General features: G+C 61.1%; 1 protein-coding gene across 9 annotated transcripts in view; it reads left to right on the top strand.

Moving 5' to 3' along the window:
* The window catches only part of CTNND1 (catenin delta 1), a 28,856-nt gene that overhangs the window by 13,315 nt on the left and 2,169 nt on the right, over positions 1-13,372 (top strand). For 5 of the 9 annotated variants that reach the window (XM_064513284.1, XM_064513285.1, XM_064513287.1 and 2 more), the window contains exons 2-18: positions 602-720; positions 1,576-1,888; positions 2,482-2,553; positions 2,753-2,911; positions 3,104-3,636; positions 6,725-7,188; positions 7,300-7,483; positions 7,772-7,889; positions 8,565-8,718; positions 9,124-9,141; positions 9,384-9,452; positions 10,625-10,752; positions 11,857-12,007; positions 12,257-12,449; positions 12,562-12,676; positions 12,815-12,902; positions 13,221-13,268. In XM_064513284.1, coding sequence (XP_064369354.1) covers positions 1,694-1,888; positions 2,482-2,553; positions 2,753-2,911; positions 3,104-3,636; positions 6,725-7,188; positions 7,300-7,483; positions 7,772-7,889; positions 8,565-8,718; positions 9,124-9,141; positions 9,384-9,452; positions 10,625-10,752; positions 11,857-12,007; positions 12,257-12,449; positions 12,562-12,676; positions 12,815-12,902; positions 13,221-13,268 — 2,689 coding nt within the window. In that variant the 5' untranslated portion in view covers positions 602-720; positions 1,576-1,693. Of the gene's footprint in view, positions 1-601; positions 721-970; positions 1,173-1,575; positions 1,889-2,481; positions 2,554-2,752; positions 2,912-3,103; positions 3,637-6,724; positions 7,189-7,299; positions 7,484-7,771; positions 7,890-8,564; positions 8,719-9,123; positions 9,142-9,383; positions 9,453-10,624; positions 10,753-11,856; positions 12,008-12,256; positions 12,450-12,561; positions 12,677-12,814; positions 12,903-13,220; positions 13,269-13,372 lie in introns of all 9 variants that reach the window. The other 4 variants (XM_064513290.1, XM_064513289.1, XM_064513283.1 and 1 more) reach the window with 3 other exon arrangements.

The raw sequence follows: 13,372 nt of genomic DNA on the forward strand, positions 1-13,372 counted from the left end.
TTGCTTGTGGATTCATCTGAGATAGGGAAATAATCTGCTTTGAGCTCCTCTGAGCGAGTGTCTGCCGTGGGCTGGGACTGAGGGGCCCTGGGAAGAGCAGGGCTGCTGGGGAGCGCGGCGCTGTTGGAGACGGACGGGGCAGGACTCTGGGAGGGCAGCGCTGCGCCTGATCCCAGCGCCGGTCTGTGGTGCTGGCGGAACGGGCAGAGCCGATACTGCGCCGGAGACCGTGGGAAAGCAGCTTCCGTGCCGGCTGCCTGCCTCGGACGAGTTGCCACACGCCTGCCGTGACTGCATGAGTTTGGGAAAACCTCTTGTGGGCTTGCTGGGACTCGGCCGGGGGGCGGAGGGCTGAGCCCACCCCACCCCACCCCGTGCTCCTGGGCTGTTTAACCCGTCGGCTGGGTGTTGGGGGGCTGCCGTGGGAACACGGTGCCGCGTCTACGGCCGCGCCGGTCCTCTCTGGACGATGCCCTGTCGCGGGGTGGAAGAGTTGGCTGTGGAGATGAGCCGCTTCCCCAGATCTCAGTGTGCCCTTCCCTACTCTCTGTTTTAAATTCACTCGTGTGGTTTTGACCCCGCTTTCCCGCTGTCTCTGCAGCTCTCTTCCCTCCTGCTTCCTCACTGTGGTGGCTGGGCTGTTTCTCCCATGACTCTCTGCGCCTAGACCTGGCTGCCCTGTGCCTTTGCCAATCAAACCCGAACCTCCTCCTCTGACAGGTCTGTATGGAACAAAACTGCCTTTCTCTGTCAAAATGTTGATTGTGGTGCTCTCACTTGCTGTTTTCTTTTGGGGGGGGGGGGGATGTCTGAGGGGTCCAAGCCACTGCCTGCCCCTAGATTGGTGGGCCAGAGACCTCCTGGGAAGGCTGCAGCATTGTGGGGGCCCTGGCCAGGACCTGGAGGGTGGTGGTGGGGCTTGTGGGGTCCTCTTTAGGGGGATCCTGTCCCACTTTGTACCCTCTCCTAGGCAGGAGGGAGCTGTGGAGCCTGGCAAACGGAAGCTGGGACGGCCGCCCACCACCACTTCACGTTACACCTCGCTCTCCTCACACTAGGGAGGAGGGAGCGGGATAAATAACACAACCATCTCCCTCTGTCGCTCCCCAAAGGAAACGGTGGGATTTGGGTTGGCGCTCGTTCTGCGAGACAACGTCCCGTGCTCTGCCCAGGTCTGGGATGTGCCTTCCTCTCCCGCTAGTGGCTGTGTGGGGCCCTTTCCACGTAGGAGAAGGCTTCCCACAGCCTGACGGGGGCCCTTATGAGGAGGGTGGGCTCCTCAGTGCACGACAGTTCTCCTGAACCTGGCTTGACCCCATATCTTCGGTGTGGGGTGGTGCAGGACTTGCTGCTGCCAAAATGCTGCTTCTCCAAGCTTAGATGTCAGTGGGGCCATCTGAGCCATGCCTGGAGCTGTGCTCCTCCAAGACCCCCTTCCCACGTTTCTGGTGGGTGGAAGTGGGTGTTGTCGGCATAAGATTTTTTTTTTCCCCTCGTTCTGAGAATCTGTCTTAATGAAATCTATCTCTCTGACCTCTCGTCTCTCCTCCTTTCTTCCCCCTAAATCACGTGCAGTGAAGAGAGTGGCTCCCCTCTGCTGGGTTATTTTTCTTCCCCTCACCCTGACACCAAGCCGCCTTCACTTGTGCCTCCCTGCGCCCCCCGCCCTGCCCGTCCCGGGCACCCGTCACCCATGGACGACTCGGAAGTGGAGTCGACCGCCAGCATCCTTGCCTCTGTCAAGGAGCAGGAGGCGCAGTTCGAGAAGCTGACCCGGGCGCTCGAGGAGGAACGGCGCCATGTCTCTGCTCAGCTGGAACGAGTCCGGGTCTCCCCGCAGGATGCCAGCCCGGGCTTGGCCAACGGCACGCTCACCCGGCGGCACCAGGTAAAAAACCCCTTTGGCAGAGGCGGGTGCGGCGGCTCCCGGAGCCCCCATCCGCGCTGATCCTGCCTCAGTGGGGGCAGCCCCGGGCCGGGCTCCTTTCCTTCAGCCCTCCTAGGATACGCGATACGGAGGAAGGCTTGGTTGGTCTTGTAACGCTGACGCTGCTGTACGCGTGTTGGAGCTGAGGGTGACCTGGGGATGTGCAGATCTACCTGGCAGTCAGAGTCTTTCTGAGGAGAGAGATTTGAGGGCATCTCAGGCTGTCTGTGTTTGGTACCTGGACATCTCTCCCCACCGCGCTTGGCTTCTTGGAAGGCCCAAACGCGGGGGCTGGTGTATAGTTGCGGGCGCGTGTCCGTCTCCCTCGTGTGGCAATGTTTCGCCAGGCTGGACCGGGCGACGGTTTGCGGTGCGTTGCACGCTCCTCGGCGGAGCTTGCTCTTTGGGAGCAAGATGTGGGGCGTGTTGGCAGGACGCTGGAGATGGCCTGCTCGAAGGCCTCGGGCTGACGGGAGAGGGAGGATATACGGGATCCCGGCAGGGAGAGGAGCGGCAGTCCAGTAACAGGCCTGCCGCGGTGATGTGCCTTTCAGAACGGCCGTTTCTTGGGCGATGCTGACCTGGAGAGGCAGAAGTACCCAGATCTGAAACTCAACGGGCCGCAGGTAAGGCGAGTCGAGCCCCCCTGGCCGTGGGCAGCCTGCCTGCCAGGGGAGGAAGGTCCCGGGGGCTGCTTGGGGCAGGGCTGGCAGCGTCCCAACCCTGGTCTGGAGAGGGAGACTTCAGTGTACAAGTGTGGCCACCAGCCGACCCCGGGGGGGCCGTGGAGGCTTACTGCCCCCCCCTTCCTCCCTGTTCCCCCAGGACCACAGCCACCTCTTGTACAGCACGATCCCCAGAATGCAGGACCCGGGCCAGATCGTGGAGGAGACCTACACCATGGAGGAGGACCCCGAAGGGGCCATGTCGGTCGTGTCCGTGGAGACATCGGACGACGGGACGACCCGACGCACAGAGACCACGGTACGAGCCCGGGGCAGGGCTGGGATGGGATGGGGTGTTAGGGCGGTGATGACTGCCAGCTCGTTGTGCCGTGAGCTGAAAGGGGGTGTGAAACCACAGCAAGGTGCAGGGCTGGAGGTGGCATCTGGGGACACAGGTGTGGTAGGGGACAGGACTTCCTGACTGGAGTGTGCCCAATGTCCGTCCCTCCAGGTGAAGAAAGTGGTGAAGACTGTGACCACCCGGACAGTGCAGCAGGTCCCCGTGGGACCTGACGGGTTACCCTTGGAAACCTCCCCGGTCACCAGCAACTACGTCCAGACCATGGACAGGAACTTCCGCAAGAACGGCAACGGGGGCCCCGGCGGCTACCTGAGCCAGCCAGGCACGGCCACCCTCCCTCGCAACTACCACTACCCCGATGGCTACGGCCGCCCCTACGAGGACGGCTACCCAGGCAGCGACCACAGCTACGGCAGCCTGTCCCGCGTCACCCGCATCGACGAGCGCTATCGCCCCTCCATGGACACCTACCGGGCCCCCAGCCGCCAGGACGTCTACGGCCCCCAGCCCCAAGTGCGCGTTGGGGGCAGCAACATGGACCTCAACCACTTCCACCCGGAGCCGTACGGCCTGGAGGATGACCAGCGCAGCGTGGGCTTCGAAGATGTGGACTACGGGCTTATGTCCGACTACGGCACGGCCAGGCGGGCAGGGACCCCATCCGATCCCCGGCGTCGGCTCAGGTATCGGGGGCCCGGGCGCGTGGTGGTGGGCACGGGGCTGGGGGAGCGCTAGCACGGGATCCCCACAACTTCCTCCTCCTCAGAAGGATTGTGGAGTGCAGTGAGCTGAGTCACCTATGGCTCGTGCAGGAGAAAACTTGCACCCGCTCCTAATTGCGGGTTTAATTAGCGGTTAAAACTGGGTGCTAATTGAGCTGGTCGTCCTGCAGCGAGGAGTTCCACAGGGCGGTTGGACGTAGCTCCGGGCCCTTCCCTCTCCCGCGCTAACTGTTCTGCCAGCGGGATGGCAGGCTCCTGAGGGTGGGAGCTCTGCAGGTGGGATCAGGCACCGCAGAATCCATCTTGTGTCCTGTTTATCCCACTGGGAAGAGCGCCTGGTCCAGGCCGTGCGATGCAGCCCCATGTTGGGAGTAGCAGTAGCCACTACCAAGTTGGGAGCACCGGGCGGCCCCGGAGGAGCCTTTGTGCTGAGCTGCGGGCTGCGGCGAGCGAGGTTCAGCCCCGGGGAGCGTTCCTGCAGCACGGCCCTGTTGCTTGCGGGGCGGGAGAAGCTGCTTGACCTGTTTGGTGGCAAGCGGCTTCCCCCCCCCGGTTTGGCTGTGAGGGATCGGTGACTCCTCCGACTTGACTGCCGGCGTGACCGGCCTGCAGCTGCCCCCGGGATGCCGGAGGAGGGCCTTGGTGGTCCTTTCGCTGCCCCTTCGGAGGTGCTGGCAGGTGACCGGGGATATTGTGTGCCTCAGGCTGTGACTGCTGGGCTCCAGTGTCCTGCACCAAACGAGCGCTGATTTAAGCCTCCCAGCTTGCTCCACTCGCCGCCTGCACGGTGGGGCGAGGTTTAGGGAGAGGTGGGGCAGTGGGAGTGCGGCGAGGGTCCAGGCCTGGACTGCAGAGATGAGCTGGGGGCCATGTCAGGGAGCTGGGAGGGGTGTGTGTTTCCCGGGAAGGTCGGACAGGCTGATTACGGGCTCCCCGACCTCCTAGGGCCAAAACGGAGGCGGGAGGGAGAGACCCTGGGGAAGGGAGGTGCTCCCCGCCCCTGCCCGAGATCTGCCCGTCTCCAGACGCGCACTGTAAATCCACAGTAGCTCTTGGCTGCTGCAGTCGCTGAAGGAGGAGCCTCGTCCGCCCTCTCGGCTGGTGCCAGCGCGAGCGTTCCTGTTGCTGCGTTGAACCAGTCCGGGCGGTTGTTCACTCGGGTTGATTCCCAGCCTGCCTCGCCTCGCGGAGCTGGTGTCACTGGAGGAGAAGAGGGCAAGGCAGCCGCCCCTGCCACCCACGCTGACTCGAGCGGCTCCGAAAAGCCAGCGTTGGCAGTTTGGAGCCCGCGGCCTTCGTGGCCGGTCCCACTGCGAGCGGCTTGGCCGGAAGGGGTTAAACAGGCGTGCCTGCCTTGGGGCTGTGGAGGGGAGCGACTGCCAGAAGGCAGGAGTCCAGCTGAGGCGGAAGGCTCCGGCTTGCAAACCCTCCCTGGCTTCGTGTCCTGTCCGGTGCGGGGGCAGGAGCCCTCCCTGGATAGCCCGGTCTGCGCGGCTCTGCTTGCGAGACCCTGAGGTCTCCGCTGGCCGAGTGGCAGCCACTTTCCGTCTGTCCCTCCAGGCCTCGAGGGAAAGGAGTTGGATGAGTTAGGTGGAGGCAGGCGTAGGGGAGAGGCACGGCATTGTGGGGGCTTGGGATCCTCGGGGACTGGGGGCACGTTTGAGGGAGAAGGGGCCGTCTCCCCCTCCCCATGCGGGCCGATAATGATCGCAGCAATCTGTGGAATCCAGGCGCTGTTGAGCTTGGCTTGGCCCCTGCCTTCTCAGTTACCGTCCTCGCTCCGCCGCCTGCTTCGTCGGAACGGGCGGGATCAGCATCCCCCCTGCCTCCGAGATGTTTGTCTTGAGCAGCGGCCTGGCCGTTAATGACTTCCTTCAGGGAGGCAGCGTGCCAGGCGCACGGGAGACGAGGGAGCGCGTTGAGCCGAATCCCTCTCGTGCGGCTCTTCTCGGGGCTCCCTGCCTGCCCGGGAGGTGGAAGGGAGCTCCAGCCCCGCTGGAGGACATGCTTCACCCACCCTTGCTACCCCCATCTGCTCTTGGATGGGGTCGCGGGGGCGGATCTGGCACTGACTCGCCTCCCCTTCGGGGCGCTCCGGCCTTGGCCGACCTCGATCCCGTGCCGCGGGCCGTGTCGACAAGCGTCGGGCGGCTCGTTTGCCGCGCTGGCAGCGGTGAGCCGCGTCTGGCTCCTGCCTCCTTCTGCTGCCGTCCCCGGGGGCCTGGGGCGGTCTCGCCGGTCGGCACGAAGCGTCGAGTGCGGCGCCTCGCGGCAGCAAGGGGCAGCTCCCCGGAGAGGCCGGACTCCTCGGCATCTCTCGGTCGCCAGGCCGCGTGACCGTGGCCAGCAGTACGTTGCCCGTGGAGACAGCCCGCGGCGGGCCTAGCGGCCTCCCGCGCTGCCACCATCCATAAGGGCTGAATTTCCCCCTCTGGATGGGGGAAAGATTATATTTAACGGGCGGACTTACTAGTGAGGACAAAAACGAGGCAAGAAGCAGAGCCTCTAAGTGTGTGCTTGTGTTGGGGGGCACCAGGGATGTCTCCCCCGCATCCTGGGGGCCTCTGCTCCCTTGCCGTGCCCACTTAGCGAGGGTGTAGCAGGCTGGCTTGCGTGAGGCACTTAAGCTGACCAAAGCCCCGGGGAGCTCTCGAGTTCCTTGTCCTGGCTCCTTGGTGCGGTATGAACTTGCCCTCTAGCGGCCATGAGCCCAAATATTTATTCTTGCCTCTGCATGGGCAGGCCGAGCTTTGGGACTGGGTGATGCCTCTGTAGAGCTTCTGCGGAGGTCAGGATTGCGCGTCTGACCCAAAGCCAAATCCGGCAGGGAGGGAAGGGAGCGGAATTGCTGCTAGGACTGTCCCCTTCTGCTGGGGAGGCTCCTGCTTCCTGAGCTCTCCTAGGGATGCTTCACAGGGAGGCTCCTGCCGGGAAGGTGCCACGAGGCTGCTCTGCAGCCTGCCTCCATCCCATCTTCCGATGGGTCAAGGCGGGCACAGCATCCCGCAGGTCTAGGGCTCGTGCTGACGCTGGCTGTCCCCTCTCCTAGGAGTTACGAAGACATGCTGGTGGACGAAGTGGCCCCTGACCGGTACTACTGGGCCCCCTTGGCTCAGCACGAGCGGGGCAGCTTGGCCAGCCTGGACAGCCTGCGTAAGGGGGCCCCGGCCCCGGGCAACTGGCGCCAGCCGGAGCTGCCGGAGGTCATAGCCATGCTGAGTTTCCGGCTGGACGCCGTCAAGTCCAACGCGGCCGCCTACCTGCAGCACCTCTGCTACCGCAACGACAAGGTGAAGACGGAGGTGCGCAAGCTGAAGGGCATTCCCGTGCTGGTGGGATTGCTGGACCACCCCAAGAAGGAGGTGCATTACGGGGCCTGTGGGGCCCTCAAGAACATCTCCTTTGGCAAGGACCAAGACAACAAGATCGCCATCAAGAACTGCGATGGGGTACCTGCCCTGGTGCGCCTGTTGCGAAAGGCCCATGACATGGACCTCACGGAGGTGATCACAGGTAACTGCTCCGGGGAGGAAAGGAGGGACTGGTCCTTCGGGTGAGGGGTACGCAGTGCAGGTCTTGTGTCCTCGTGGTCTGACCCAGCGCCTCCCTTGTGTGGCACTGCAGGAACGCTGTGGAATCTGTCCTCGCACGACTCCATCAAGATGGCCATCGTGGATCACGCGCTGCATGCCCTGACCGATGAGGTGGTCATTCCCCGCTCGGGCTGGGAGCGGGAGCCCAATGAGGACTCAAAACCCCGCCATATCGAGTGGGAATCTGTGCTCACTAACACCGCTGGCTGCCTTAGGTACGGGAGGGGGCCGGATCCCAGCAGAGAGCTGCTGTGGGTTGGGGCTGCTGTGACGCTCCTTCCTGGAGTGGGGAGGTGGCTGCTTCCGGTAGCCTTGTGGGACTGCCATGGTGTCTGCAGAGGAGCTGCTCCTCTAGGATGGCTAGTGGTGATACAGTCCTTGATGAAGGAGAAGTTTCCCTCTGTGGGGAGGAGTTTTCCTCTGGTTGGAGCTCTGCTGGGTGGGGGCTGCTCCTCTCTGGCCCCCAGCGGTCTTGCCCGTGACGAGTGTCTCCTGCCCGCCAGGAACGTGAGCTCGGAGCGGAGCGAGGCCCGTCGGAAGCTGCGGGAATGCGACGGGCTGGTGGATGCCCTGATCTACATCGTCCAGTCCGAGATTGGCCAGAAGGACTCGGACAGCAAGGTACCGTGGTGGGGGTGGTGAACGGAGTGGGACCAGGGCCCATAGCGCTCCGCCCTTGTCACCCAGCGCCAGTAACGCTCTGCTGTTGGTGGTGGCTGCGGATGGATCTCTCAAGAAGGACAGAGAATGGAGGAGGGAGTCTAGGACTTCACCTAGGAGGAATTTGAGGTGACAGGGCTAGCTGGAAAACCCAAGCTGAGCTCACATCTTTCTCTAACCCTCTTGCGAAGAGAGAAGCTCTGTGGGGTGAGACCCAGGTGTTTGACCTGGACAAGTCTAGCTGTCGGCCTGCAGCTGGCAATAGGAATACTTGTCTCTCCAACATGAGTGTAACGATACTCTCTGCCCACGCTGGTATCCCCAGCTCACGGCTCCCTGATCTGTCTTGACCCCCTGTTGACTTGAATCTTCCCTAGTTCTTTTCTTGAAGCACTTCTGCTTCTGGCAGAGACATTTTTGGCCCAGCAGGGTATGAACTTAAACCAGCAGGACTGGCCATGCCTGCCTGGGGATGGGGTCTGCTTCTGATCCATCTGAGATGGAGCTGCCTGGCCCCGGTTCAGCTCCGCTTGGTCTACCTCTGGCTTGTAAGCTGTGGTCAGGATGTGGCCCTCACCCAGGCAGATGTGGGCTGAGCACGTGCAGCTCTGAGCCAAACTCTCTGGCTCTCTCTAGCTGGTGGAGAACTGTGTGTGCCTGCTGCGAAACTTGTCCTACCAAGTCCATCGTGAGATCCCCCACGCTGAGCGCTACCAGGAGACACCCCTGGCCCCTGCCAACAACACCGGGCCCCATGCTGCCAGCTGCTTTGGTGCCAAGAAGGGCAAAGGTTCGTTGGGTGGTGGCAGCATGGAGGGAGGTGGGACAAGGACAGGTCTACCTCAGTGGGGCTTGAGGGTGGTGTGGGGTCTCTGTGCTCCTACTCTGGCACCTCTTTGTGTGAAGGCTAAATTGCAGCTTTCTCTGGAGACGCAGTGATTTGTGCCTCCCCTGGCTTTGGGAGTTACTGCTTGCCTTGTCCAAAGCATTTGACACAAGCTAATGGTCTCCTGGTGGGTTTCTGTGGTGGTGGGATGGTGATGGCTGGATCTCCACTAACTCCACACCTTTCCCCTCTCTCCTGTGTTGTCCCTTCCCTTTGCTTTCTTGCCAAATGATCTGCCCCATGATGCTGTCGGCACTTCTCTCCTCCTGCCTCCTCTCTCTCCTGTCCTTCTCTCCGCTTCGCCAATAGACGAATGGTTCTCCAGAGGTGAGTGCGCTCTTGGTTTTAATTTTTCTGTGGTTTGACTGGGTGCTTTCTCTAGCTCTGTCCCACCCCAGCTGGGCATGTGCTGCCTGCACTGTGGTTCATGCCCTTGTCCTGTCCTGGGACGTGCTGGTAGCTTAGCTTCACCTTGCTTCTGGGCTTGTTGCTGTAGCAGGTGGCAATAAGCCGTTGGGCTCGGATGGGTGGGAAGAGATGTCTTATGCCTCTGCGCTTGCTCTTTGAAGGTAAAAAGGCCCCAGAAGACCTTGGTGCTGATACAGTGGATTTCCCTAAAAGAACAACTCCAGCCAAAGGTATGTTCCTTCAGTGCATTAGTGCGAGGTTCAGGTGCACAGGCCCGGAGATGAGCTGGGTTGACTTCCCGCTAAAGTGGGGCCTCTCAAATGGATGAAGTTTGGCTTGCAAGTGGTGTCTTTGGTTGCCGAAGTTCCTGTTAAAACACTAGCTCTGCCGCAGACAGCTTTGAAGCTGGACCCTGCCAAAAGAGGCCTCTCATGTTTGGCAGAGGTCAGTGCTGCCTGAAGATGTGTTAGGGCTGCCAAGGGAGCTGTTGCCTTGGGGACTGAAGAACAGCATGGAGACGCAGCCTTGGGAAGGGTAGTCCTCTGCCATGTCACAGACTTCTCGGAGTGACTTATTCCCTGGCCTGCTCTTCTCTTCTAGTCCTGAAAGAGTTTAAAACCAAAAAGCACTGCCTAGAACAGTGCTCTCCAACACAAGTGTGAGGAAGGATCATTCTGAGAAGCCTTCAGGAACAAACCTCTAACTTCTGAGGGCTGCAAATCCCTCTCCACTGGCTGAGCAGTGGCTGAACTCCAGCCCAGGGCTTGAGTTCAGCTCCTTGCTTTGTCCCAAAACACGCTGTGCTTCCTGGGAGGGCCCTAGAGCCCCTAAGGAGTGCAGAGAATTGACCTGTGCTGGAAGAATCGCAGGGAAGCTGAGGACAGACCTGACCCTGTGAGCAGCTCAGCTATGCAACTGCACCCCCTCTAGGCTGACCTGCGTGGTGGCTGGTGCAACTGGTCTTGAGCATAGCGTGGCAAGTGTGCCATCAGGCACTCACAGCCACTTCACACAGCAGGGAAGGAATCGGCATCCATCTCTGGGAAACCAGAGGAGCCACCTGTTAGGATGGATGCAAAACTCCTAGAGCAGGATGGAAAAATCTGGCCTCACAACTGCAAATTTTAACCCCATCCCTGCCTGGCTGCTGGATGGTGGCTGTCGATTAGAGAAGGGGAGAAGCAAGCTAAATACTGTTTTAGAAGCCCCTTCTCAGCATGTGTTTGCATGGAAAAGAGTTGATGCTTGGAGGCCTCATTCCTGTCTACCTGGTAGGGGAGCAGGGAGCTTGGTACTGCAGAGACCTGGTGCCCTCAGTCTGTGAGGATGAGCTGAACCCAAGCCTCTTCCAGCACGGTGCTGGAGTTACCCTTGGGTAACTTCTGCCTTGTCCCTTTGGCAGGCTATGAGCTGCTCTTCCAGCCAGAAGTGGTCCGGATATACATCTCCCTGTTAAAGGAAAGCAAGACTCCGGCTATCCTAGAGGCTTCGGCAGGAGCCATCCAGAATCTGTGTGCGGGCCGTTGGACGGTGAGTGCCTGGCGGAGGCGGGCACGTCCCAGTTCGTCAGCGCTGCAGGGAACGGGGCTTGGAGAAGCAGGGAGGCATCGCCCTCGGGTACCAGCAGAGCTGTAGAGGGCCACAGCCCAACCCTTTCAGGCTGGTCTTGTCACGCCTGACATCATGCCCAAGAAAACATCATTCAGGAGCACAATTCAGATGTGGGCCATCTAGGTCCTGTGCTGTTGTTGGTTTGTGCTCCTGCCGGCTTTGTTTCCCTGAGACTGCCTGTATGTCTCCTTGCCTGCAGCCTGCTCCCCTCACTCCTTCAGCTGTTTAGGCTGAGCTTGAGGCTAAGGCCAAGTTGTGGACAGTCCTGCTCTTCAGCCCTCGCTTGTGTGCGTGAGGAGACCACCTGGGAGGTCTCGCTTGCCTGGCCTCCAAGAGGGCTTTGGCCTCAGACTTGCTGCTGAGTTTGCCCTCTCCCATTCACGGACGTAACCTGGGATTAGCAGGTTACAGGTCTGGGAACTAGGAACCACCAGGCTTGGATTTAAACGTGGCTGAGGTGATCTGGGTCTGGCACTGTGCGGTGCCAGTAACTTCCAGCTTGCCAAGTCTCTGGGTCTGCCCTGAAGCAGCCACTTCTGCGCAGGGTGGAGAACATGGCTGGCTGCCTTTCAGAGCATCTGCTGCCCAGCTTTGCCCTGTCGGAGCCAAGGGGACAACAGCATAAATGGCAACTGACTGGTAGTGCCACGGAGCTGTGCGCCCTTTGGGTCTAGCACTGCCATGGGCCCCGTGTCCCTTGGGTGCCCCAGAGCAGGGCTCGGTCCTCCGTGCCCCTCCACTTGCTGTGTTACCAGACTCATGTCTGCCTGGGCCTAGGAGAGCCTTGGAGCAGCTCCCATGTGGATGGTGCCTTTCTGACCTTGCGTAAGGCGTGAGGTATTTCATCCTGGGGCAGGAACGGGGCCTTCATAACCTCTCTCCCTGTTGAGCTGAAGCCAGGGATCCTTGTTGCTAAGATCAAGGGGGGCTGCAAGGCTCCAGTCACGTCCCCGGTGCCAGGAGCAGAAAGAGGCTGTGCCTGCCCAGGTTACACTGGGCTACTCTACCCTCTCTCCCCCGCAGTACGGCCGGTGCATCCGTTCAGCGCTCCGCCAGGAGAAGGGGCTCTCCGCCATCGCCGACCTCCTGACCAACGACAGCGAGCGCGTCGTGAAAGCGGCGTCCGGAGCCCTGCGCAACCTGGCTGTCGACTTGCGGAACAAAGAGCTGATAGGTGAGGGCTGCTCGTGCTTTCCTCACCTACCTGGGGCAGGCAGGAACCTCCTCTCTGCAGATCCTGGGCCGCTGAAGCGTGTGGGCCTGGCATTGGCCCGCTCTCTGTCTACTGCTCCTCTCCCAGAGCAGCATGTGATGGGCTCCATTGAGAAAAGCACCAAAACTGCTGGTCATTTCTGATCTTCCTCCAGTGACTCCTGCCCTCACCTTCCTCTCCTGCTCATGCCCAACTCTTTCTTCTTCCCAGGTAAACATGCCATCCCCAACCTAGTGAAGAACCTACCTGGAGGCCAGCAGACGCCAGCCAAAAACCTCTCGGAAGACACAGTGGTGTCGATCCTCAACACTATCAACGAGGTCATCGTGGACAACCTCGAGGCCGCCAAGAAGCTGCGGGAAACGCAGGGGATTGAGAAGTTGGTGCTGATCAACAAATCTGGGTAGGTTCCATGGTACGAGGGCGGAGAAGGAGGTTCTCCTCCCTCGGCTTCCCCAGAGGCTTCCTCAAGGCTGAGGGCATTGCCGAACATCTCTTCCCTCGCCCCTTTCTAGGAACCGCTCGGAGAGAGAAGTCCGAGCTGCTGCCCTCGTCTTGCAGACGGTCTGGGGCTATAAGGAGCTGCGGAAGCCACTGGAGAAGGAAGGCTGGAAGAAGTCAGATTTCCAGGTAGGGGGATGGGTGGGGGGGAAAGTGCCCTGTTGCAGGCTAGGGCAGTGGGTGGGATCCTGTGGCAGGAAGAGTGCTACAGGGCGTAGGGGAAGGGGTGTCTGCGCACGTCTGAGCAGTCGCTGTCTGCTCCTCCAGGTGAACCTCAGCAACACCTCTCGGACCCAGGGGGGCAACTCTTTTGATGACAGCACCTTGCCTCTCATCGACCGAAACCAAAAAGCAGGTACGCGTCCTCCCTTTAGCAAGGGTGCCCCAGGCCCTGAGAACACCCGCCTGCCCCCCTTATCTTCCCCTCGCTTGTGGGTGCCCGGAGCTGCTAGCCTCCCTCGCTCCCTGGCTTTTCCTGGGAGCTGTGGCTACGCGCACAAAGCTGTCTGCCTCGGCTTCAGATGGTTTCTCACCGCTAGAAATGGTGGCTGGAGTTTATGTAGGTCCTGTAACACCCTTGGGGCAACGGCGTGGTGGTGCAGGCCAAGTTGGCAGCTCGGTCTGGGCTCGTGGCTGCAGGGGCAGTGTCTGACTTGTTCTCCCACCCTTCCAGACAAAAAATCCTCCCGGGAGGAGATCCAGATGAGCAACATGGGACCAGGTAGGAGAGGGGCTGGAAGAGGGGCATTTTGCCTGCTCAGTGCGCCAGGCAGGGGCAGAGCTTGCCCCTTTGGGGAGGGTGCAGGCTCCCGTCGAGGCGGCGCG

This window comes from Dromaius novaehollandiae, chromosome 5 (genome assembly GCF_036370855.1).
Source record: "Dromaius novaehollandiae isolate bDroNov1 chromosome 5, bDroNov1.hap1, whole genome shotgun sequence".
In the NCBI taxonomy this organism is placed as follows: Eukaryota; Metazoa; Chordata; class Aves; order Casuariiformes; family Dromaiidae; genus Dromaius; species Dromaius novaehollandiae.